The sequence below is a fragment of the Archocentrus centrarchus genome, chromosome 17, assembly GCF_007364275.1.
Source record: "Archocentrus centrarchus isolate MPI-CPG fArcCen1 chromosome 17, fArcCen1, whole genome shotgun sequence".
NCBI classification, from domain to species: Eukaryota; Metazoa; Chordata; class Actinopteri; order Cichliformes; family Cichlidae; genus Archocentrus; species Archocentrus centrarchus.
Genome location: NC_044362.1, coordinates 16,754,009 through 16,780,438, shown reverse-complemented (window position 1 = coordinate 16,780,438; position 26,430 = coordinate 16,754,009). Strand labels below are relative to the sequence as shown.

Below are 26,430 nucleotides of genomic sequence, written 5' to 3'. Positions count from 1 at the left end.
GACAAGCTCCTTCACTTACCATTTTTAAATCGCGTTTAAAAACACATTTTTATTCCTTGGCCTTCGACCCAGTGTGAGACTCTGACTCAAATCTTAAGACACTGTTATAGTTCTTAATTTATCTATTTATGTATTTAACTCTTACGCCTTTGTTTTATCTCTGTATCTCATTGTCTTTTGGCCTGTTTTGGGCTTTTATGTGTGATGCTATTGTACAGCACTTTGGTCAGCCCTGTTGTTTTTAAAAGTGCTTTATAAATAAAGTGGTATGGTATGGTATGGTATCCTCAGCCCAGATTAATGGCACCTTAGCAAGGCACGGCACCAGGTGATCAGGCACGAGCTAGAACCGTAATTAGTACAAAGAAGATGTAGGATTTTTCTGAAGTGTTCAAATACTTTGTGTCAGGGACAACATGAGCTTTTAATAACTCAGCTTAAAGACCATGGACAGTGCTAATAAAAAGGGAGATAATTTGTTTCATTAAATAAAACAAGACACTCATTACAACATAATAAATAGACAATAGCCTCAATCAGCGTAGTAGATAGAAATGTAATCAACAAAGATGTAGTAATATGTAGTCTGTTAGGCCGATATATCGGGCTGATATATTGGCCGATATTAGCTATTTGTCGATATATTGGTATATAATAGCCAATAAATGAAAATTAAATAGTAAAGAAAAAATGGGAGTAACACACTTCAACCACACTATGATTGTTGATGTTGCATAATTTGTCCAACAGGGAGCAGTCTGCAACTTCTGCCACAAACAACAACCAGCTGATTCCAGCGTAAATGACCTACAAAAAAATAAAAATAAAAAACGACACATAACAGCTGTTAGGGAAATCTGTTTGTTTCATGTGTATGAAAAAAAAAATGCCTGATGGATTTTTAAATCACCAAATATTGGTTTTGGTCTTAAAAATCCTATGTCAGTTGGATTCTAGCATGTGTTAGTGTGGAAGAAATAATGGTTTATTAACTCATTTCCTTTGTTTTTTGGGAGTTTATTGTTTTGTTTTGTTTTGTTTTGTTTTGGTTTGAAGTGATCAAAAAAAAAAGAATAAGAAAAACACACATCCAAAATTTGTAAACTCATAATATGTTCTGGTGCACATCACTCTGACATATGGACATGCTTAGCATGCTAAAGTCAGTGTTTGTTTTGATTGCACTACTGAAGGACTGAGTTTAGCAAACAGTTAATTTTGCATTATTGGTGCAGCCAATCAATATTGGGAACTCTAAAGTCATAAATCAAATATTTTAAATTTGTAAAAATCCAGAGTAAATATTCAGCAACATGTAAATATACTCAGCTTATCCAGTGGAGTTTAAATATACCTGCCTTAATAACTTCTTTATTAAATGTCAGTAATTCTCCCAATTCTCTGCCACACACGTGAAAACACTGAACTGTCACCACAGAATTTTGGAAATGACCCTTTTTTTTATGTGAAAATTGCTTTGTCACATAAAAAAAGGGCAGCCAGTGAGAAAATCTTTCATATACTGTATATTAGTGTCATTTTATTTTATGTCCCCCTGGCTTCTTCTCTAAGTTTTCACTCTATCATTTTGTAAACAGAAGGTATAAAGGAAAAAGAAAAACAATTGGATGCCCATGAGTACAAAACACGTGTGCTGTATTTATTTATTTATTTTTTGTTTCATTTTGTGTCTCACTCCAGGGTGCCGCTCATGCTGCTCCATCAGGAGACAACAAGCTGGTTCGTACCACCAGAGTGAGGAGACAGATCCCAGGGGGGGATCTGCCCCCCTCTGATTCCTCAGCCAACCAGACCCTGCGGGAGCAACCTTTGGTCTTTAACCACGTGTATAACATCAACGTACCCTTGGAGTCTCTATGCTCGGTTGACTTGGACACCTCTGCTCCATCGGGCCCAAGTGAAAGTGCGGACTTTGAATTGATTTCTGGGCTCACACACACACGCGCGCACACACACACACACACACACACACACACACACACACACTGTTGAGAAATTTTTGCAACTTGTTCATTTTACTGTCGTAGATTCTCGTGCTGAGTTGGGATCCAGAGCTTCTGTAGAGGGCCCAGTGGATTCAAATGGAGCAACAGAATACACAGAGCAAACACTGGATGCTGAGAGTCAGGTGGGTGTTTTAACAATCTTTCATTTGTGTGCAATTAGCAGTAAAAGTTTGTAAGACATACAATCTTTAGGATGACTCAGCTGGGACTTTTTGGAGTAATTTATATGATCCCATGTGACAAAATATGAAATGAAAGAAGTGAATTTTATGGTGATGTGTTATCCAGAGTTAATTTGTAACTAGAGACCATTTTGTAATGTGATCACAGCACATCTCTCAACAATGTGTTGATGTTCTGACCCACAAACATGGTACTGATTGTTTGCTGTTAAACCGGGGGTGCCAATCAGTCTCAGTCTGACAAATTCAGATTTGTATTTTATAACCAGCAAATTCTAAAAAGGAAAGGTTACAGAACACTGATTCTCATATATTTATGCTTGGACTACAAGATTACCTTTGAATGATTTAGAATTCGAAACAGTCCTTATTAATTTTATACTGGGCCTTGGTGCAGCCCCTCATGTTTGCTCCTCTCCCCATAAGGTCACCCTTCCTTTAAGCCAGCTTTCTCCTGATTGGCTGCCTCTTGCAAATAAAAACACTGAACAGCAGGTACACTTGGCTTCTACCTGGGATGACCTCATTAAACTTACCACCTTTCTTTGACATGCACATTCAGGAGTAGGAATAAAAACTGTCTTGAGTGTTTAGTATGAAGCCAAAGCATTTGGCTCAGAGGGATTACTTGTACATATGCTGACCTCATTTTTTAAAACTTTGTCCATGTTTAGAGAGCATCCAAGTGTAACAGTTAATGTGTGACAGAAAAATAAAGAAAAACCTAATAGTTCCCCCTATAACTACAAATTACAAAGAACCACAGCAGAATTCAGCGCTCTCCAGCAGCAGCTCAACAGATGCCCCGTTCAACCGAACTCCAGAGTCAATCGGCTGTTGTATCTATGCATGTATATTCCCTCTGCCTCTCTGTCTGGGTTTCCTCAGTTCTAATGTTAAACAGAGTTTCCCAAATTCAGTCAAAGTGAAACTGTCAAACTAGAAAGTTTGTTTTGTGCTGAAATTCTGGTGATGAAAAGGGTGAGGTACAGATACATGTATAGGTGGTATGAAAAGATGCTGGATCCAGACTGTAAACACTGCAGCCATAAAAATGGCTGGACATTTTTAACTTGTGCTTTCAGGAGCGCCTGTATCTGCCTATAAGTTTGCACCCGAGTCCATACGAGTACGTTGTATTCGTGAGTGGGATAACACCCTTCTTTGAGACTTGAGGCGACTGTTTATTGTGATTTGGCACTATATAAATAAAACTGAATTGACAAAATACAAAACACATCCACACACAAGGTCTTATAGTCTTATAATGAATGATATTTCAAGCTTTGGAGCATCAAATGTGGCTCAACAGTCTTTCCCAACTCATCCTTTATAAAGACTCAAAGTTTAAAATGGCTAGAATGAAAACATGACAGTGTAAAAAAAGAAATTTCATAATGTGAATGTGGCAGCTCAGAGTTATAAACCTACAGAGAATTATCACCCAAATCCACAGCTTCCCTGGGTTTACAGAGCTTATTGCTAGTCTAGCTTATCTTCTACCTGTTTGGCCAGCAACTCTTTTGGTAAGCTCACACCATTCTTGTAGCATTGATTTTTGCTGCAGCAGGCAACTGTTTTTGGGAAATAAAGCTCTAAAAACCCACTCTACCTGCTCAGCATTAAACAGCAAACACACAAAGCTTGCAACTATCTGGTGAACACAGCAGAGCACTTTGCAGCTAAAGAGACAGATATTTACATCAGGTGAGACTAGCACAAAAACAGAGCTAAAAGAGTGACTCACAGGTCTGCCTTGATCAGGAAGCCGTGAACAAGACTCCAAATGAGTGATAATGTACCTCATGGATGTGTAATAAAAGCATCTTGAAAGGAAGTAGATGTCTGTCCTTATATTTGGGACAACATATAATTAAAGATGCATTTCTAGTTCACAGTGATTATTTTGCTTAATGGATACACTTAGTTGTCAAAAATTTCTCCTTGTTTAGGTGACATTTACACACCGCATCAATATCCCCAAAGCGGCATGTGGTTGTCCAGCAACAGCCACAATCCAGCAGCTCGCCACCCGGGTTGAGATGCTAGAGAGAGAGGTTTCCATGCTCAGAGCTCAGTGTGGATCTGGATGCTGTGGGGAGAACTCAGCCATGGGTGAGTACTGTTTAACACTGACAACAAAGATTATAAACAAACTTGGAGGATGTAGTTTTTGTCTATAAAGCTTCGCAGTGACTGTACATCAGACCTTGGTACTGCAGCAAGCTTTTTGAAGCAAAGATATATAAAGAATGGCAAGAAAAAAAAAGTTCAAATCAGGCTGCATTTTGAAAAGATTTATATGAATTATACTAAAGGTAAACCAGGCTGACAAAATTATAGACAGCAACAAAATATTGATACTGGAGGGCCCTTTTTTTTTTTTTTTTCTTGTGCACAGTCTAAAATGTGTGGAGAAACCTTTGCTACTGGCAAAAATGTGTTCATTATTCAAGAGATGTTGCCATTATAATATGAGGGGACTGCAACTGATAGAGATACAGAATTTATTATGGCTAAAGGATTTGGTCCATTGACACCATCACCCCCGTCAAATATTTTCTGAAAACGTTCCAACTCCACTGTGAGAAAATGATTATCTCCAGCAGTCACGATCAGAATCAGAAAAAGGATGAAATGCTCAGCCTGTGGGGACAATGGAGGGATGGGAAACACAAGCTAGAAATAGTATTTTTTTTGGATGTTTGACTGCTGTTTCTCCCATCAGGGTTGTTGAGGCATGCGGACATGCTTGACCAAACCATAACTGATTCTTTACTACTTTTTTATTTTATACTGAATTGATCTGTTTTTTCAAATATACTGTATATATTTCATGGTGGTTTTTTTTTAGGGTAGCTAAATGATGGTTGCACGGAGGCTTTCTACCCTTGAATAAAACATAGTTTTGTCACTTATATAAAGTGTTTCAATCGTCCTTCGTCCCAGGCTGCAGCAGCCACGGCAGCTTCAGCTTTGATCTGTGCGGCTGCATCTGCGAGGAAGGGTGGACCGGCAAAAACTGCTCCGAGCCTCGCTGCCCAAATGACTGCTCTGGTCAAGGGGTATGTGTTGACGGGGAGTGCATGTGTGACCGTGACTTTGGAGGTGACAACTGTTCAGAGCCGCGTTGCCCCTCAGACTGCTCAGGCCGTGGATTGTGTATCGATGGGGAGTGTGTGTGTGAGGAGTCCTTCACAGGCGAAGACTGCATGGTCGGAAGGTGTCTCAACGACTGCTCAGACCAGGGGCTGTGCATTAATGGGACGTGCCAGTGCCGGCCTGGTTATGTGGGAGAGGACTGCTCACTTGTCTACTGTGCCAACAACTGCAGCAAGAAGGGAGTCTGCAAGGAGGGCTTCTGTGTCTGTCAGGATGGATATGCTGGAGATGACTGCAACTCTGGTAGGCTGCTAATTTTTATCCTCCACTGATCTGTTTGATCGCCTGACTGTTGGCAAGTACCAAAAGCAGTTGGTCTGCCATTTGTGGTTCTGTTCCCTGAAGCAGAAACTCTTGGAGCTGTCTTTCGTAACACTTGGTATCAGTGTGACCACGATCATTGACTCAGAACAGAAATCCAGTTTAAGCAGATTTCATAGTAACATTGTATGACCCTTGAACAGATTAGTCTGAATTCTTAAAAACAGAAAAAAAAGAGCATGTGTCTTTTAAAATTGGATCTAAAGTGTTAAATGGAGTTGCTCCATTATGCTCAGTCACACTAAAAGAACAATAGGATGGCAGGCCCCCCCTGAAACTAGGAAAATTGGTAGTTGGCTGGTGGTTGCATTGAATTTTTAGCATAGGTTGTGGATGCAACACCCTCAACCTCTGTGCGACCACTTTCTATCACAACCTGTCTCCAAACAGTCACGGTCTGTCTCAGACTGACTGCGGTCACCCTCAGATATATTAGAGAAGGTTTGCAAATAACTGCCGTCTAATTTATAAACGCAGACAGGTTGCCAACATGCTGCAATCAATCTGAGCCAGTCTGCCCGGACACGTCCACAGCACGTCTCTTTGCAATAGGGTACTTGACTGAACTGATTGCCAACTGATTGTATTCTGGTCATATTCCTCTATAAATGCAAAGCTGCCAAGGTTGCCGGAGTCATTTTGCAAATTGCCATCCTGCAGCAACTACGTCACTATTTGTGGAGAAATCTGTTTCAGATCTATAAGGTTCTTGCTGGACTGTGAATGCAAGTACCGTATTTTTCGGACTATAAATCACTCCGGAGTATAGGTCGCACCAGCCAAAAAATGCATAATAAAGAAGAAAAAAACATATATAAGTCTCACTGGACTATAAGTCGCACTTTTTTTTGGGGGGGTATTTGATAGAATCCGAGACCCAGAGCAGAAATTCCATCTTGAAAGGCAATTTAAAATAATAATGGATTAAAGAACAGGGCGAACACGGTTACGCCTACGTTATGCTAACGTAACACATTCAGCTACATGACGCACAACGAACAGAGTACGTGTTTGATATGTTAAGGTAACATTAACAGTTATTCAGATAACCATAGCATAAAGAACATACTAACAAGTTAACCAAACCATCAATCCATTGAATTCTTCATCCTCGGTGTCACTTCTAAACAACTCCGTACACTCCGTACGTAGACGAAGCGCCGCTTCCTCTTCTGTGTCGCTTTCATCAGACTCGTCTTCAGCTGCAGTTCCAATTATTCCAGCCTTTCTGAATCCCAACAGGATGGTTTGGTTGTCACTGAAGCCCATGTTTTCTTGATCTATCCAATGACTTCCAGGAACGTTGGGTGGTGCATTCTCCCAGTTGCCGTTAAGCTGTGCTCTCCATCCATCATCCACTGCACCCACAGGTTACGCAAGACTGCCTTAAAGCTCCAGTTCACGGAGATGTCAAGTGGCTGGAGTATTTTGGTTCATGTGTTATAAATTTCACATATAAGTCGCTCCGGAGTATAGGTCGCACCCCCAGCCAAACTATGAAAAAAAGTGCGACTTATACTCCGGAAAATACGGTATACAATTTTTTTGTGTGTAGATGGCAACAGATTTGTGCTTTTCACCAATTTATCACAGTTAATCACCATATTATTACGAACAAATACACTCGGCAACCACATTTAGTCACAAACTGCTGGCAGACTAACTGCATCTTATTGCTATTTTACCACCATCATGATGCACCAAAGACATTTTTCAGGCAGCAACTGACTACAAGTGGCCGCAGAACTGGTCCTTGTCTTCAAAGCAACTGTTTCAAAGGAAACAAGTTCACGAGTTTATTGCACACAGATGGTCTCCAAACACTGTTTTTCCTCGTATGACTGTAGCATAACAGACCAAGTTTTCTGTTTATGTTCTGGTTCTGGTTATATCTCTGAGGTGTATCTGGGTCCTTTGGATGACAGCTCTTTAGAAAGAGGATCTCAGTGTTCTTTCTACAGTTTACTTTTAGGGACCTCAAACAAGGAAAAACAAGAAAATGTCTCTACTTATCTGCCCCACGTACAGCTAAGGCTGCAACTCGCTTCAGTGTTTTTCAGTTAATTAAATAAATTATCTGATTGTCAAAACCGTGTCCCTGGGCCCAAAGAGACAGTAATCTCATTCATAAATTTTACAGTTTTACATAAAGCAAAGAAAAACAGCAAAATATCATATCTGAGCAGCTTTTGGTTCTTATTTGACTAAAACGGTGATCAAAAATGATAGTGAGTCACTTTCAGAATGTTTTCTTAAATGTGTTAACTGATTGCTTCCACATTAATTACAACATATGACAGAAAACAGAGATCAGTGACTGCAGTCATGCGGCAGAGAGCTCGCATATACACGTGTAAGAATGAGGTTGAAGAAGGAGGTTGTTAACGCAACAACCTAGTGTAGTGTTTGGCTAGAAAGTAGACTTCACAGGTCTGAAAGCACACCTAAAAAATAAACCCATCTGTGCTTCAAATCGAGGTGGTGGGGTGCCTGACTTGCTGGGCAGCCGAAGGTGTAACAGCATTCATTTGTCAAAAGTCACATTCATCTGGGGAGAGAGCTGTCATATTAGCTGGTGCTAAGACAGTTTTTTGAGCCACGCTTGCCTTTGTTCAAAGCCGGCTCTCCACGCCAAAATATCAGATCCTCCTCTGCCATTTAAGACGCCTGTCAACACGGTGACGGATGGGGACAGACAGAAGAGCGAGTGATAGAAAGACAGGGATGGAAAATCATATTACTAAGGTGTCTCAGTCCTGCCCACCCATTTAATATCTATACCAAGTGAGGGAGACCGAATTGCCTATTTCTTTGTAATTAGAGACCAAAATAGGCAGTGCATGTAGGGGATAGTTTGCTGAATACCAAACGAAGCAGTTCAATTACCAGAGACTTGTAGGGTGACAGGCTTAAGTGTTTCATGTTATCACAAACTGGAGAAAGTGGCATGTATTTTTCCTTCAATAATGGTGGCCTATATTCTCCCACTATGAAAAATAATGGAGGTTGTTGAATTTAAATTGGATGTTTCAGGCGTGCGGTAAGAAATAGTATATCTTTACATAAAAATATATTCCCCCACAAAGCCGAAATCAACTGCTAGAGAGTGACATTCAGCCTTTACAGCAAAAGTGCTCCGCGATCATTTCGATGAGTCCTGATGCCACTGTGGAGAAGCGGTGACATTCTTGCTTTGTTGACATCCTTTGAGTGCTGCAGTGGTGACAACTGACATTTACATTTCTCATCATATCAGCACTATGATAAAGCTTCGGGCCCAGGCCTCACCGCTTACCCCACCTGCGCGTGACGGTCGTGGATCCTCATTTCGAGGATGTTGACAGGTTGGAACAGCCGCAGAGCCCGCGTGGCGGGAGTTGTGGCTCGAGAATGTTTCCAACAGGAAGCAAGAAGAGGCATGTTGCTGTAAAAAGAGACAGTGAAAAGATCGGACTCTTGTTGACATCATACAAGCAGCATTACATCACCTTTCATTATGCTTTCAATATTAAGGGCTGCTGCTGGCCATTAGTGTGCCCTAACTGTAATAGCTTTAATATCCCATTAAAATATATGAATAATATTTCTTTTTTAATAACCATTTTAGTGGTTGCATGTTATAAAAGGGAAAAGTGAAAGCTATATGTATACATTTTATTTTTAGAGTTAGGCGCTGTGGCCTGCTTATACATGCTGTTTCCTTGTTTTATTGCTCTGTTCAGCATCAGTCAGTTTTATGGCTTCGTGAGTCAACAGCATGGCCTTGTAACTTACAGCAGCACAGTTAAAACAAGCCTACTGTTAAAAGAGTAGCTTTGCTCCTAACAATTATATTATGATTAACAGCTAGAACGATTTTGGCAAAAAAGCGTGACACTCGCCTCATCACACAATGATGCATTGTCACAGTCAGCTGACAGCTGTGCGGGCGAATAACACTCATTTTTTTTTTTTTATGTGTTCCTTTCATGGAGAGCCTCAGCGGGGTGAGAGCATACATCGTTATTATGGTTTCGACTGAAACTGTGTTTTAGCTTGTGACAAAAGTCCTTTAAAATCCTGAACCATTTTCTGCACTGAAAAGAAAATGTTCTTTCTTCCCGTGTGACAAAGCATCCCTGACAGTATTTTTTTGAATGTCCCTTTTCTGCCATCCAAACGTGTTTTTTTTTTTTAACTCTTTTTATATGAGCAACTCAAAATTGTTAGTTGCATCTGTTTCAATGACTATTGCAAAAACAACACAAAATAATCTTGTGTTTTTTATTCATTTTTTGTTCAGTATTGTCAGTGCAGTTACATTTCAGCTGGTAGTCAGGCCTGTGATTCATGATTACCAGTATTAGGCTTTGTGAATCATGGTAACCCAGTGTGTTTGAGCTTGATTTATTATTTAGGTCCCTGGTTATCCTGTATCAGGCAAAGTGCAGCAGTCAGTCTTTTACTGTGGGGCCAGTGCAAGACAAACAATCTTGTACTGTATCAGTAACCACAGGCTTTGTTCGGGTAGTGCCAGATTGATTTTTGATCCTCACAATATCTGTTTCGATTCATCTCTTAAAAATCTTCAGTCCTTTTTTCCCCCTACCAAACAGGAACACCAACTATTATAATACACAATGAAAGTTTCAGTTGAGTCAGTTAAGCATGATTAATATAAAAAATTCCATTACACATAGTAGCCTGAAGGTAAGTTCCTCTGATGATGATGCACTGACCTCCGTTGTGCACTTAAGTTGTACCATCAAGGTCTTAGTTCAGTGGCTACTGCTATAGCTGCCTATACAGTAATAGCATACTGATTAGACTTAATGAGACTTAAAGACTCCAGGCAGGATTCTTCAGCAACCTTCAGCAACTTGGCCTTTCTGAAGCAAACACTGAGAAGAAAACATGCCGGAGAAGACAAAACCCAAGCATTTTAATTAGTTTATGTGAAACAGTATAAGCTGCGTACTTTGAAACATGATTCACGTCTTTTTGACACAGGTGATTCGTTTTGAACACCTCTTGGTTACATTTACTTGATGCATCTTTTTCATCTTTGCGCCTCATGAGTAAAGTTCTTTAAGCTGCCATGCAAAGCTGGTGTCCAGCTAGCTGTCTCACGCCTCTCTTGGTGCTGTGCTGTCCAGAAATGTTGATAGGATGTCCAAACGCACCCGTCCTCTGTACTCAGCGAAATTGTTTGATGGTGACTTTTTATACGGCCACAGGGTGAGATGCTTTTCAATGTTATTCTAGTTTAAAAACATTCTATTGACAAACTTTTCAGAGCAACCTTATTAATCACTGTACCTTTGACTTTCTGCTGTACATTCAGTACTGTGAAAAAGTCTTGAGCTTTCCCTCATTTTACTTTAAAAATGGGAAACAGGTGCACTGAAGCATGACATGAGTAGAAATACAGTATATAAGGCAAAAACAGAGTCCGTACAATTCTAATGTTTTACAGATGGCTGTAGACACTCACTGTTGTTATGACACTGCTCAACAGCCACAACATAAGGTGGAGACTGACACTAGTGTTAAGAACATGGGTTTTATTTTCATATACTTAACAAGTGCAGCTAAAACAGTTACATTTTCAGTTAAATTTTATTTATATAGTGCTAAATCACAACAAGTCCCCTCGAGGCTCTTTATATTGTAAGGTAAAGACTCTACAGTAATACAGAGAAAACCCCAACAATCAGATGACCCCCTATGAGCAAGCACACTTTATGATCTTTGGGTTGCAACTTAAAAGTTGTCCCCCCCCAGGCATGACTTCATTCACACCAGTGTTAATTTTGACAGCAAATTTTGATTTCGTTTTAGTCAGTCTTTTGACGAAAATGTAATTTAGTTTTAGTCATAATTTAGTCATCTGAATAGTTTTAGTTTTAGTCTAGTTTTAGTGGACGAAATTATTCTAAGAATATAGTCGACTAAATCTACAGTCGATTTAGTCGACTAAAATATAAAGGGTGTAAAATGTAAATGCTTTTTCTTCAGTTCCCTTGAATTAGTCATTATACACACTTACACAAAAATTAACATTTTTTAAAAGTTATGCAATATTATTAATAATATTAACATTAGTGTTTCACCTGCTTCCCACACACCTAATCATTAACACCACCTTACTGAGATAATACGAGCGTTTTACAGCAGGACATGCTCTGAAAGGTACAGGGCAGTGTTCAGGACTAAGATTAGGAAAGGCTAATCCACCATGGTCTGGTGATTTTCTCTAAACACAAACGCTAAACTGGGAAAAACACTTTACCGTGCATGACATAAAAATCCTTATCTTTACATGGAGATCTGGGTGACTGGTTTGAGGATGTTTAAGATTTGTCATGTATTTACCCAAGATAGTCGCCCCACATGGTTTACACATCGTTTTGTTTGTCACGGCATCAAAGGACAAATGTGTCCATACATTGGCTCCTCTTTCTCCCTGCTGACATTGTTTACATAATTTAGTTCGATCGTAAGTAAAGAAAACTCACAGGCTAGTTTGGCCTTCCCAGGTTTAGAGCAAATTTGTGTATCTGTGCATTTGATTGGATGTTTTCCTAACTTGTCCCGCCCTGTCACAAAATAAAATCAGTTCTGATTGGATGTTTTCCTAACTTGTCCCGCCCTTTCACAAAATTAAATAAATTCTGATTGGATTTCGTCCCCGACAAGCATTTTCGTCTTGTCTTCATTCGTTGACTAAAGTGTCAATTAATTTCGTTATTGTTTTCATCATTTTAGGTAGTTTTTATTTAGTTATCATCATGAAAAAAAGGTTCGTCGACGAAAACTATGACGAAAATATTTCGTCAACGAAATTAACACTGATTCACACCTCATCAGGTGTAGTCAATCAGAAATTTAACCCAGGCGTCTCCTGAAGACTCTTCCACTGCTACTGAAGATGAGTGACAATGTAGCCAATATCCAAACAAGAAGTGTTAAAGACCTTCCAAAAGCCTGGAGAACTACTGTATTGTTTAAGACTGCTTTAAAATGGACAAGAAGGTCTGACTTCTTGAAAGCAAAATATAAAGAAATGAGGGGTGGCTCAAGACTTTTGCATAGTCTTGTACATGTATGTCTTTACTTTCAAGGGGTTCATCCATTCATCCCTTGAATAGTGACCTTATTCAGTCACTATTCTTTTGTCCCATGGATTATTGCCCCTTCTTTGATTTATCATTCCCTTTATATACCTGACAAGTTGAACTGACAAAATAAATCTCGTTTAGTGAATGCTGCAGGATTTGTCCCTCTGTTCTGAAATGATCTAGCTCCCATACAGTATGGCCCCATCTGTTGAGTGTGTGAGAAAGTGCTGGACAAGGCTACTAAAGTGCCCAAGGGTTCCCGGAGGGGGACTCAATGATCGGCTGTAGTGTCCTGTATCACAGGGGTGGGGAGAGTTTGTTTTTCACACCATCACACTTCTGCTTTACTCCTCTGCCTGCTTCTCCTTCTCTTTTTCAACCTTATATTCTATAGTTTACTTTTACTTGTCTGTTTAATTATTTATTCTTCTCCAGCACATCTTGCCCAGTCTTTCTCCTCATTCTTTTGTGCATCCATCGCACTGTTTCTTTAACTCAAACCGTTTGTATCATCTGTCTTGTCTCGGTGCCTTTATGTCCTTCACTTGTCACCCCTCCTCCCTTTTGTTGTGTTTGCCTGTGGGAGTTGTGGACAGTCTTGCTTTATGGCTCGACATTTGCATTCAGCACCATGTCTTAGGTTTATGGCTTGATGATCTGAAGTTCTGCCTTTTCTTGCCACAAGCACTGGGTTACTTTACTGGCTGGAATTCACATTAACAATGCAATTGGCTCAAATATGAGATGTACCTGATAAGCTGTCTACACATATGACAGACTACCTGGATAACATCGGTCTACTGTATACTCACAGTATTTAAACAAACATGATTTGGGCTTGACTTCAGGGTGATTAAGACACAAACAAAAATTTGAACTAAAATAATTATTACTTGCCTTCTGGGTAGGAATGTTTAGCTATTTTCATAACCAATATCTTGATAATCTGTATATTCTTTTACTCACACTGCATTACCACCAAAACAGTTCTGCCACTTGATGGTGATGTCTTGTCAACCTGGATGAAATGCATGGGTGGTGGTATGAAGCAAAAATAAATAAATAAATAATAAAAACATCTGACCTTTAGCCAAGTCCCGCCTCTGTCGGGTGCTGCCTCAGCACTCAGCATGTCAATTTATGGCATTTTCAACTATGTCAGTGAGAGATATTCCAAGGCAAATAATAGCAAATCTGTGAAATGATGGTGAGAAAGCGCTTGCACTTGAAAGCCACATTCACAACATAATTTGTCAGCTGAGTATTGTGAAACAATGTGTGTGTGATTTGCAGGTTTCATTTGCACACATTCAGCATTTTTCCCTCTTCTGAAAGCTTGACACGCCTAGTTACTATTGCTAAACATTAAATTAAACAGTGGTTTGGCAAGGGTCTCAGCTGGATCCATGAACTTTGGTCATGCTGACTGAGCCTGTTTGCCAGTGGCTCATCCTGCAACCTATCTGTATGCGTATATCTCACTAAGCAATGCGGCACGTGCAGTTTCTTAATTATAGAAGTGCACTGCTTTCATAAAAGAAAAAGAAAAAACATTAGACTGAGATATTATTTCATGCAGATTGGCTAGTTAATAGCCAATCTGGTGGGGACAAAAAGCTCTAACTCACTATAAGGATGTAATGGGGCAGAAAAAGGAGTGCTTCACGACTTCCCATAGGTCATCAGTTTTTAAAATTTTCTTCAGTATGAAAGTATTGATACTGATATTTCTTAATGTATCTGGTGTTAAATTGGAAAAAGAGAAACTGCTTTTAGGTGATTGAGCATGCTTAATGTTCTGAAATGTAAACAAATACAGGCTAAATAGCAGAGTACCACAAAGCAGGGTTAGAATTATGTACAGTATGTTGAATGCTGAGAATAAACCCAGAGTTTTTAGTATCCCAGAGTTTGCTGGCAGCATGGTGGTGTGGTGATTAGCACTGCCACCACACCGCAAGCAAGATCTTAAGTTTGAATCCACCAGTCAGCCGATGTATTTCTGTGTGGAGCCTGCATGTTCTCCCCGTGAACAGTGCAAAGGCATGCATGTTAGATTAACGGGTAAAGAAGAACATGACTGGTTGTATCTTTCAGAATCAGAATCAGAATCAGAAGGTTTTTATTGCCATATGGGTGAACAGGTTCACAGCATTAGGAAATTGCTGCGGTACTTCGTGCTTACAGAAAGAAACAAATAAGTATAAAAACTATAAGACAATATACAAGTATACAAATTGCAAATATACAGAGATATTAGAGCTATAACTATAGCACAATATTACAAAATTACAAAATATACAGTGCAGAGACTAATTAAAAGATAGAAGAATGTAGACTATATTCCACTAATATGTACATCAGTGCAGTCAGACAGGTGCATAGACATAGGGTCATCAGCGTTTGTGGAGGGTGGTGGTAACAGTCTTAGGGTAATTGTTCATGAGTCCAACAGCAGAGGGGAAGAAACTGTTCTTATGGCGGGAGGTTCTGGTCCGTATGGACCGTAGCCTCCTGCCTGAGGGGAGAGGGTCAAAAAGTCTGTGCCCAGGGTGAGAGTGGTCGGCTGTGATCCGACCTGCACGCCCCAGTGTCCTGGAGGTGTACAGGTCCTGGAGAGATGGGAGGTTACAGCCAATCACCTTCTCAGCAGAGTGCACAACGCGCTGTAGTCTCTGTTTGTCCCTAGTGGTGGCTCCAGCGTACCACACAGTGATGGAGGAGGTGAGGATGGACTCAATGATGGCAGTATAGAACTGCACCATGGTCCTTGCTGGCAAGTTGAATTTCTTCAACTGCCGCAGGAAGTACATCCTCTGCTGGGCCTTTTTGATGACAGAGGTGATGGTGGGCTCCCACTTGAGGTCCTGGGTGATGGTAGTTCCCAGGAAGCGAGAAGAGTCCACTGTGGTGATGGGGGTGTCAGTCAGGATGATGGAGGGTAGAGGGGCTGTGTGCTTCCTAAAGTCCACTATAATCTCCACTGTCTTCTGGGCGTTCAGTACCAGGTTATTGTGGCTGCACCAGGACGCCAGACGTTTGACCTCCATCCTGTAGGCCGACTCGTCCCCGTCTGAGATAAGTCCGATGAGAGTCATGTCGTCTGCAAACTTAATAAGCTTGACAGACTGGTGGTCAGAGGTGCAGCAGTTGGTATACAGGGAGAAGAGCAGAGGAGAGAGGACACAGCCCGGAGGAGTGCCAGTGCTGATGGTCCGGGAGTCCGAGACATTCTTCCCCAGCCTCACGTGCTGCTTCCTGTTCGTCAGGAAGTCAGTGATCCACCTGCAGATGGGATCAGGCACGTTCATCTGGGACAGCTTTTCTTGGAGGAGATCAGGGATGATGGTATTGAAGGCAGAGCTGAAGTCCACAAACAGGATCCTGGCGTAGGTTCCCTGGGAGTCCAGATGCTGTAGGATGAAGTGCAGAGTCAGGTTGATGGCGTCGTCCACAGACCTGTTGGCTCTGTAGGCAAACTGCAGGGGGTCCAGAAGGGGGGCTGTGAGGGACTTGAGGTGGGACAGCACCAGACGCTCAAATGACTTCATGACCACAGAAGTCAGTGCCACAGGTCTGTAGTCATTTAGTCCAGTGATCCTTGGCTTCTTGGGGACAGGAACAATGGTAGCGGTTTTAAAGCAGACAGGCACGTGGCAAGCCTCCAGTGAGGAGTTGAAGATGTTCGTGAACAATGGGGCAAGCTCGTTAGCACAGTGTCTCAGTGTGGCAGGTGAGACACCATCTGGACCTGGAGCTTTGCGAGCTTTGACACTCCTGAACTGCTTTAGCACCTGGTCCTCCTGAATACAAAAGACTGTGGGGGTGGGGGAGGAGGGGGAGGAGGGGGTGGGAGTCCTTGATGATGTGGGCTTCTCTGAGGTGTGGGGAGTGGGGGAGGTTGGGGGGTGAATAGTTGTGTTGGCTGTATTGTAGTTGGGACTGGTGGAGGTGTGAAGGCTGCTGAACTGACCATCAAAACGACAATAGAACTCGTTCAGTCTATTTGCAGTTTGTAGGTCGTCTGTGGAGTGGGGGGTTTTAGGCTTGTAGTTGGTAATCTGCCTAAAACTTTTCCATACAGAGGCCGCGTCGTTCTCTGAGATCTGCTGCTGTATATTCTCAGAGTGATGTGATCTAGCAGTGGCCACTTCCTTGCTAAACCTGTACTTGGCCTCTTTGTAGCAGTCTTTGTCCCCACTTTTAAAAGCCTCCCTCTTCTCTATCCACAGCTGCTTCAGTTTGGGAGTAAACCAGGGTTTGTCACTGTTATAACACACCCTGGTGCGTGATGGCACAATGCTGTCCTCGCAGAAGTGGATATACGAGGTTACAGTGTCCGTGTAGTCATCCAGACTGTCACAGGCAGCCCTCATTGAGTCCCAGTCTGTAGTTTCGAAGCATGTGCGGAGCTCCTCCACAGCCTCACGGGTCCACTGCTTTGTTGTCCTCACCACAGGTTTTGAGAGCTTCAGCCTCTGTCTGTACGCGGGGATCAGGTGGATCATGTCGTGGTCAGAGAGGCCGAGTGCAGCGCGGGGCACTGCGTGATAAGCCCCGCTTATCGTGCTGTAGCAGTGGTCTAGTGTCTTCTCCTCTCTGGTCGGACATGTGATATATTGTTTATATTTGGGAAGTTCCTGTCTCAGGCTGGCTTTATTAAAGTCCCCAAGTACGATGATAAGAGAGTCCGGGTATGTCCGCTCCATGCACAGAATCTGCTCTGTGAGCGCGCACAGGGCCTCGTGCACGTCCGCGTCCGGCGGGATGTAAACAGCAGCCAGTATGAATGAAGCGAACTCCCGCGGAGAGTAGAACGGTTTACAGTGAATGAAAAGATATTCCAGTGAGGGAGAGCAGTGCTTAGCAATCTCTGTCACATCCGTACACCAGCCACTGTTTATGTAGAAGCAGACTCCTCCACCTGTAGCCTTGCCGGAAAGCGCAGCTTGCCGGTCTGCGCGGAGGAGATGAAATCCCTCCAACTGGAGCGCGCAGTCCGGTATCTCCTCACACAGCCATGACTCCGTGAAGCATAACACACGGGATTTGGAAAAGTCTCTATTCATGCTCCTCATCAGTATCAGTTCGTCCATTTTGTTCCTAAGTGAACGCACGTTGGAGAGGAAAATCCCAGGTAAGGCTGTGCGTAATCCACGTCTCCTTAGCCTCACAAGCACGCCAGCGCACTTCCCTCTCTTTCGGCGTCTCACTTTCTGGGCCAGAGTGTGTAATAAATCCGCCGCAGATGCGACAAAAACAGGAAATAAATCCGAAGGTGTTGTGGACCTAATGTTGAAAAGCTCTTCTCTGGTGTAAGAATACCCAGAAGAGTGTCCAGACACAGAAATAACGCACAAAAACAAACAAAACAGAGCGCACCGAAGTACCAGGGCATCCATTCGCGGCGCCATCTTGGATCTGTCTTTAACTTATGACATAAACAGGCATGGTATGTGTTATTTGGTTAGTTTTGGTTTAAAACTGGCTGGAAGTGTGTAACACTACTTAGGCTCATTGTGTTCAAATGTTAGGGCTATTGCGCATGGAAGGCGCTGGCTATGCTCCGAAGACCTCGTTCTTTATGGAGCTTGTGGGTGAATGATGACAAAATACCTCATACAGTGCAAAAGGAACTATGTAGAAAACAGGGGGACAGGTTGTGAGGTACAGCAGATCTGCAGTTCCCGTTTTAATGTCTGTTTAGTATCTTTGATTGAGTCATTGCAGAAGTTCCAAACTATATCAAAATGTCTGAGTTCCAGGGACAAAGGAAAACCAACAGATTTCTCCTACCGGCTTGCCAGGTTCTACAGGCGAAACCAATCCAGGGGGGAAAACCTGACCTATGAATAAAAGGTCAAAAGTATAATCAGACTTCTACATCACAAAATAAATAAGTTACTGGTAACACTTAATATCAATGCAGTTGATTAAACATTCTGTCAATTTAGTTGCACAGCAATATATTCAATTCATTTTAATACTATACACACTTCAGTAGTATTTCATTGAACACAACCCGTCAATGCCATAGGCATTGAAGAGTTTTGTTTAATTATTCCCCAAAATTCTTTATTTCACCACAGAGATTTGTGGTGGCGATGCCAAAAACTGAACATAACAGGCTTTAGCAAAAGAAAACACTCCTATCAACTGAAAGATCCAAGAGGGAATCTGAGAGAACACTCACCACTGAGTTAAAGGATCTACTTTCATGAAGTTTGAAGATGTTTAAGTGCATGTTTCTGGGACCCTTACTCCACACACACGACACAGCCATCAGCAGGGACAGGAAGTGACAGAGGTGACGCTGAGGCTTGTCACTCCGCCAACAGGAGGAGTGGCGAATGATGGCCTCTTCCTCATATCACAACGGTAAAAAGCACACATTGCATTTTCATGCAAATTTGCATGCATAGTGATGCAAATAAAGCATGAGGATGTTTTTATACTTTGTACTAGTTTAATACCAGTTCATTTTTTTCACTGCTGAAATTGCAGTCAGCACACAGACTAGAAAACTGATCAGTCTGTCAGAAGACTAGTTATTACTGGATGAATTAATTCTATTTTGTGGCCACAAAGCAAAGAGACCTGATCGAAGTCTCTGTCTTTAGGCTTTGGGACAGTTTCAGACCATAAATCACTGAGTGTATTATAATGTTAGAAAGTTTCACATCTCTTTGCCACCTCAGAAATAAACAGAAGCCCTAATATCATACTGAGCGCTGAAATAGATGTTGACTCAATTGACTTAACTTATGAATTAACAAGAGAAACAGCTTTCTTCCAGCATCGCTGTCTTACCTTATTTCCAGTTGTTGTTGCCTTTTTCTATTGTATTCTTAATATTTTTTTATAGCTCTCTATCACCTGTTGGTATGATAGTGTCTCTGACTTGAAGTAGGCGGCACTAAATCGATCCACTTTGTGTGGAAGAAAAGTCAAATGAAGGGTCACGCACCTCCTTTAAATTGGAACACACACAGAGCCTAAAGCAGAAAGTGTGGGTTAAGAAAGAAAGATTATAACTAACTAACATTATTTCGGACAGGTTTTAAGTCTGGCTATGCCATAGTACCACCCACAGTATAACACTATATCCAGCCTGTTTCTTTTAGAAGTTTTAATCTTTTCACGGGACCTTTAATGTTTATTGCAAAATCTTTCAAAAATAATCTGATGCTCATATTTACTACATTAATAATCTACAAAGGATGAACAAATAAGCTTGAATCATGTTACACTAACACTCAAACAGACATGATTAATAACCATATTAACATTTTCTAGTCCTTTGATTGACATTTCCAAGGTGAATGAACTTTTATCTTTATAGTTTGGTGTTAGGCTTCCTTAACTCACTGGACAGACTGTGTTTAATCTATCTCACCAAAGCAAAACGATACACAACTTGGTTGACTGCTCTCTGTACGAGACACTGAAATTATGGCACATGCAATCCTTCTGAAGCAAATTAAACATTTATATTAATTCATATGACAGAACACTCACAGTTTTCCCATTAAAGTAGTCCATTATACATTTTTAGAAACAATCTGTCGTTTGCCCGTCTCACAGAACAGACAGATTCTTGTGAGTCACACCTCACCGCAGGCCCCCAACATTTTTTTCTTCCTCACTGTTTTCTTTTTCTTTGCCTTATTTTTTTTTTTTGTGCCTAGTGAACTCATCTCTGCAGTTAACTGTTTGACTCACACAAATAACATGTTGTAAACATGATAATTCACAAATATTTTCTGTGATAATTAATCAAGCTTCAGTTGTTACTGTGAGCTTTTTGAAAATCAGTGAAATTAGTAACTAAATCTTTATGTGAAAACGTTAATTATTTCTCCCTGTTAAGCTGATAAACCTATTTTAATCCAGTAAATTTCTGCCTCAGCGTCAGCCCGATGAAGACAGATTGTCCGGCTGCTCTTCTTTCGTGATAGACAGATGGTGCCACTCAAGCCTCGTTTTCAGTGTAGAAAACAAGTTCCAGTAACGGCACTTTTAACACACATATATTACAGTAGCAGATTATCAGTGTAAGATTTTGATTTTTCATTGCAAGACAAAAAAAAATTATATTTTTTGCATTTCATTTTGTTTTGTTTGTTTTTAACAGTTGCGCCAGCCATGAACTTGAAGGTCCGTGGGGTGACAGATGAAACCATTGAGCTGGAGTGGGAGGGGTCAATTGTTCTGACAGATTTCTTAGTGACCTACACACCAAGCACCCCCGGAGGTAAGTGCAGATTCTACGCTGACCTTTCAAAGCAAGGACAGTCGTGAGTTAACTTCCTGTTGCTGTGAAATCTCTTGAAAGCATCGACAGCTCCTTTTTAAAAAAAAAAAGCAGTGCATCTGTGTATCGCTGTATCTTTTCACCTGTCTCTCTGTCAGGTGTGCAGCTGGAGATAAGGATTCCAGGCAACATCACTACCTGCACTATCTCAGGGCTGCAAGCGGGCATGGAGTACAACATCAATGTGTTTGCTGTCATTAACAATACTATCAGCGTTCCTGCCAGCATTACTGTTTGGACCTGTAAGTGTAATCATGTGTCTGTGTGTGTTTTGGGTTTTTTGGGGCTTTTTTTTTTTTGATAAAATTCTCCCTTGTGAGTCACTGAAAGCATGTTTCTTTCACAATTTAATATCTCAGTTTGCCTTCACAAAATATCCCCAGGCCCTTGGAATATTGCACGTGCAATCCTGCATTAACAAATGTGCACGCTGTGTCTATCACTTTTTTTTTTTTTTTTTTTGGTTTGTTTTTGGTCAAAAAACAAAAGATTTTTCTCTGTGTCAATAGAGTGAGAATATCACCTGCTTCTTTGTGCAAATTGCTTGTGATTTTCACCTGTAACAACTGCTTAGCGTCACTCGCGCACACAAATTGTCAGCTGTTAATGCCAGGTCATTGCACCTGATAGGGAAATATGCTGATTTGCTTTCATGCTTACCAACACTCTGCAAACATCAAACTCATGAACGAGACTTTCTTTTTTTCACTGGAAACAAAATATTGTATGATTGGTGTATCAGGTAACATTTAGCTGCATACAGTATATTGCTATTAGTGCTGGCTTGGTTGGTAAAATTATTCTCCATTTCAATAACAAGTGAATTTAGCTTAATTAGAATTTCAGCTAATAAAGTTGATTTAGGGCACTTTAGAGCGATGGATCCATTTTTCTGTGAGAACGTGATTTATTTTGGCCGATTTTTGCTAAACGTAATTTACAGAAGTTTCATTTATTTTTTCTGGGAAATATTTAATCATAGTACTTTGAAAATTAAAGCATGACTGTGAGTTTTAAGATAAGGAACTAATTTTACAAGGCATGATAGTATATCATTAAAACTATCAAAACAATCATACATTCAAACTTAAAAAGTGTGGTTTATAAAGCAAGTGTTTATATTTTTATTTTACTTTTTTTAATACTGACTGTAGTTATAATTGAAGGAAATTAGATTCAAACAGAAGAGAAAATGCATTTTTAAAGAGAAAGGTTCAACTTTGTACACCTTTAGCATTAGGCAGAGTTGTGATTTATGAACTGTGGCGGTCAATGAAGAACAATAATATATATCTTCCTCTGCAGACCTCTCAAGTCCAGATGTTTTAGTCTTCAAATCCATCACAGAGACGTCGGTGGAGGTCCACTGGCAACCTTTCTACTATTCCTTCGATGGATGGGAGATCAGCTTCATCCCCAAGGTACAATAAACCTGTATGAATACAAAGGGATCGACACTGTTCCTTCTGTCAGATTACACTACAGATGCTAGAATTACAGTGAAACTGTAAGGGCACAAACAACCAGTCTGTGGTCCACTCTTGCTGCTGCTGTTGTTGGCACGTCAACCAGCTGCAAAGAACAGCAAAGTTAGAACATACAGAAGAGCTGATATGAAGCCGAGTGTCCACGGCAGCCTCTGTCTGTACTTCTCATGCTGTATTTTTTTCATCAGCCAGACAGAACCGCTGCACCATGAAGTAAGCATGAAGGATCATATGTGACACACGCAGATGTGTTGCTTGACTGTGGGCATTCCTGATGTTTTTGGGGCATCTTCACTGGTGCGATCGTCATAGCAGTCATAACCAATCATAACCAATCATCACAAGGCAAGCTATCTAAGCTTTGATTGTTCAACAGGTTGGTTATTCCTTGCATTGATCAACATTTTAATGCCAAACTGCGCAGGTAACCACGTTGCTTTCTCTTAATATTTGCATAACATAAACCAGGGGTGTCCAAACTTGCGGCCTGCGGGCGGCTTCCGGCCCCACCCACTTCCGGTCCGTGAATTGATGTCAAAAATAACATACAATTTGGCCCTTTAAGTTAATTTTTTGACATTTCGCTTATCCCTGTTAATTGAAGGGGAGGGCGAAATGTAAACAGTACATAAACGTGTTTTGATTGGATGACGCCTGCCTTGGTGCTTCAGAGGTTGGATTTCTGTTGACTTTCAGCACAAACAGCGCCAGCAAAGCAAGTTTAGTTCTGCAACGTCTACCCCAGGAGTAGGGAACTCCAGGCCTCGAGACCCTGATCCAGCACACCTGACTCAAATGACTGAATTACCTGCTTAGTCTGCAGTCAAGTTCTCCAGAGTCCTGCTAATGACTTCTATATGTGATTCAGGTGTGCTGGATCAGGGACACATCTAAAACCTGCAGGACACCGGCTCTCGAGGCCTGGAGTTCCCTACCCCTGGTCTACCCATTCACAAGCGAGTCTTGCCTAATGCCCGTGTGTGAAAAGGAGGAAGACAGAATTATGTTTTGTGCTTTAGGTACATATTTGCCCACTCTGTTGCTTGTGAAATCGTCTTGATTGGAAATAATTATTTTCAAATCTCACTAATGCCATTCTCTAGCTTTGGATGTGTGTGGAAACTGGATGGATTTGGGTTTTCTTGGGCGTTTAAAGCCCATACCAAATTAAACGAGCGGATTGTCTTAAGCTTATTGGCTATTAGATGGATGAGCCATTAAATGCTTTTTCCTGAATAACCCTTCGTAAAGCCATACTAGGGCCAGGTTCAAAGCCAAAAAGCAAAAGCCTTTCTCTTTCTAATTCCTGCTGTAAACTCAGGTACTCTGAACTCTAATCTCGTCCCCTCTCACAGTAATTGGTTTTCTCCTTTAAGGTGTTCTCAGGAGAGATATCCTTTTGGTCCAGCCAGGCACTAAGCCTCAAATCTGATCTTAAGATGCTTTTGTGTGTTTATTTTTCAAGCCCTTTTAAGAATAGTAAGTAAAAAAAAAAAGAGTGCTTATCTTAATTTTATTTTATTGCTTTTAGTGTTCCCATCCTCCTTTGCTCTGTCCATTCCTTCACGTCTCATCACTGTCGTCTTCTCCCATCCCCCTGGCCCTTTCCACCTAATCCCTTGTTTCTACTTTCCATCCAGTACCCATTGCTTGAGATCTGTAACTGTTTTTTTTCTACCCCTTGAAACTGCCCTCCATCCCTTTTGTTTCACCTCTCCCTCATTTCTCTCTCTCTTGTTCTCTCTTTTATGTTCTTTCCTCAGTCATGCCTTGCTTTCCCTCCCTCTCTCTCTGTCCAGCCACAGGGGAAATCATATTATGAGTTGGCAGTCCCACCCCTGGTGGGTTTAATCCAGCAGTAGGGATTGTGAATTTTGACAATCTTGTAATGGAAGTAGGCATGAAAGCTTTGGCCTATGCGAGCAAACACAAAACTCACTACCCTGTAAAGAGGAAACAAAGAGAGAGGGAAGGGGGGGAAGGTGAGCTTCAAGACCCACCGTTAACAATGTTAGAAGCAGCTATAGCATAGAGCACAGTAATGTATATGGGACATTCCAATAATGTAATATACTACCAGGATTTTTGTACTGCATCTGTGCAGTGCTACATTATCTTTTATGTTATATTTTGTCATTCAAAATTAAATAGATAACACTGCAAAGGAAGCAGTTGTCTATCAGAAGGACAGCTCAGGTTGACCAGTTTTGCAGTTATTTGTTATGCAGCGTAAGAGAAGCAAGGCTGAGATAGTTGGGACACGTGCAGACAAGGGATAGTGGATACACTGGATCAAAGATGCCGAAGGAGGATAAGAGGAAGACCACAGAGAAGATTCATGGATGGAGTGAAGGAGCACATGCAGATGGCTGGAGTGACAGAAGAGGATGCTTGGGATAGGGTGAGATGGTAGACAGATGGTCCACTGTGGCAACCCCTAAAGGGAGCAGCAAGAAGAAGAACAAGAAGAAAAGTTAGTCAATAACTGAATACTTGTGCTGCTGGTAGTATTGTACAAGTACTGTGGTCATGTTCTATCATTAAAACAATTTTTGTGTTCAATAATGATGTATTTGTTTTCCTGCTGTAAGGTTTGTTTCAACATCCCCCCCCCCCAAAAAAAAATCAACCATGAAAAACATGAATTCAGTCTTTTTTTCTCGAATCACATTTTAAAAATTGTGTTAATAAATGAGAGGATAACATATGTGTGTGTGCATGCACACGCACATACACACATTGTTAACATCTTCCTGTTAGTCTCTGGGAAACTGCTTGCCAGCTAAAGACAACAGAAGCTGATGAATTGTTGATATTTGTGCTCACAGCATTAAAAATGACATTTAAAAGACACTGTTTGTTTTCCAGAAACAGTGTCACTGTTACTTTGAATAATCTGTAGACTGTACTTTTGAGTGTCAGATTGAGGAACATTTTGATCTTCCTTATTACTGTCTATTCAAAAGGATGGTGGATGATTTTCACACAGAAGATTTCAGCCAAAGTAATCATAAAAAAATCAGATGTATTTGTTATGCAAAATTGTTTCCGTGAGAAGATTTGAAACACTTCTCCCTACTTTTTATGATTGAAAAATGAAACTTAAGTGTTGTCTTTGCAAAACAGCTAAAAAAAAACCCAGTGAATGTATGAATGGGCAGTTAAATTGCTACATCTTGTTTTCATCTGCTGTTTCAATGAAATGGAAGTAATAAAAATACAAAGGACGAAGCCCCCAAAGTGATCTTGTCGGCACAGATAATTACGACTAATTATCAGCAAAATCACAGGAGGTGGGAGTGGGATATTCTTTTATGGTGATTCATTTTGCTTAATTTAGCATTGCCTCCATGAAACTGTATTATTATTGAGACTGAACACCATTTGTTGTTGGAACATTACCATTGTGTGTGCGTTACTACCCACCCTGGTAATTGAGCTGAAGTGATTAAATGGATTACATCTCTAATTACAGATTTGATTCAGGGAAGCAGCAAGCTGTTATATGTTCTGTTTTAATACCAGCCGTCAAAGTACAGGTGTTTGGGGATCTTGGACCAGCAGTGGGTATGACATCTGTCTGATGGCAGGTAGTGCATTTGCAGCACTGGCTCTCTGAGAACAGCTGGGAATGGCTGTGACTCTGAATGGATGAGTGACAGTCCTTTGGAAACGTACAGAGTGCTGCCTTTGCAGAACACGGCCAGAGAAATATCACTGTTGCCAGTTTCATATTAGGTTTGGGAATTTAATGTGCTAAACCATCCAAAAGTTTTAAGCATACGACACAGAAAATTTACCGGATGGAAATTAGCTGCAGAAGTTGCTGTTTATGTC

General features: G+C 41.0%; 1 protein-coding gene across 1 annotated transcript in view; it reads left to right on the top strand.

The window, feature by feature from the left end:
• The window catches only part of tnr (tenascin R (restrictin, janusin)), a 224,320-nt gene that overhangs the window by 134,624 nt on the left and 63,266 nt on the right, over nucleotides 1–26,430 (top strand). Inside the window, exons 6-12 of the mRNA XM_030751321.1 lie at nucleotides 1,702–1,924; nucleotides 2,049–2,149; nucleotides 4,162–4,324; nucleotides 5,159–5,614; nucleotides 20,927–21,046; nucleotides 21,205–21,348; nucleotides 22,412–22,527. Of these exons, the coding sequence (XP_030607181.1) occupies nucleotides 1,702–1,924; nucleotides 2,049–2,149; nucleotides 4,162–4,324; nucleotides 5,159–5,614; nucleotides 20,927–21,046; nucleotides 21,205–21,348; nucleotides 22,412–22,527 (1,323 nt within the window). The remainder of the gene's footprint in view (nucleotides 1–1,701; nucleotides 1,925–2,048; nucleotides 2,150–4,161; nucleotides 4,325–5,158; nucleotides 5,615–20,926; nucleotides 21,047–21,204; nucleotides 21,349–22,411; nucleotides 22,528–26,430) is intronic.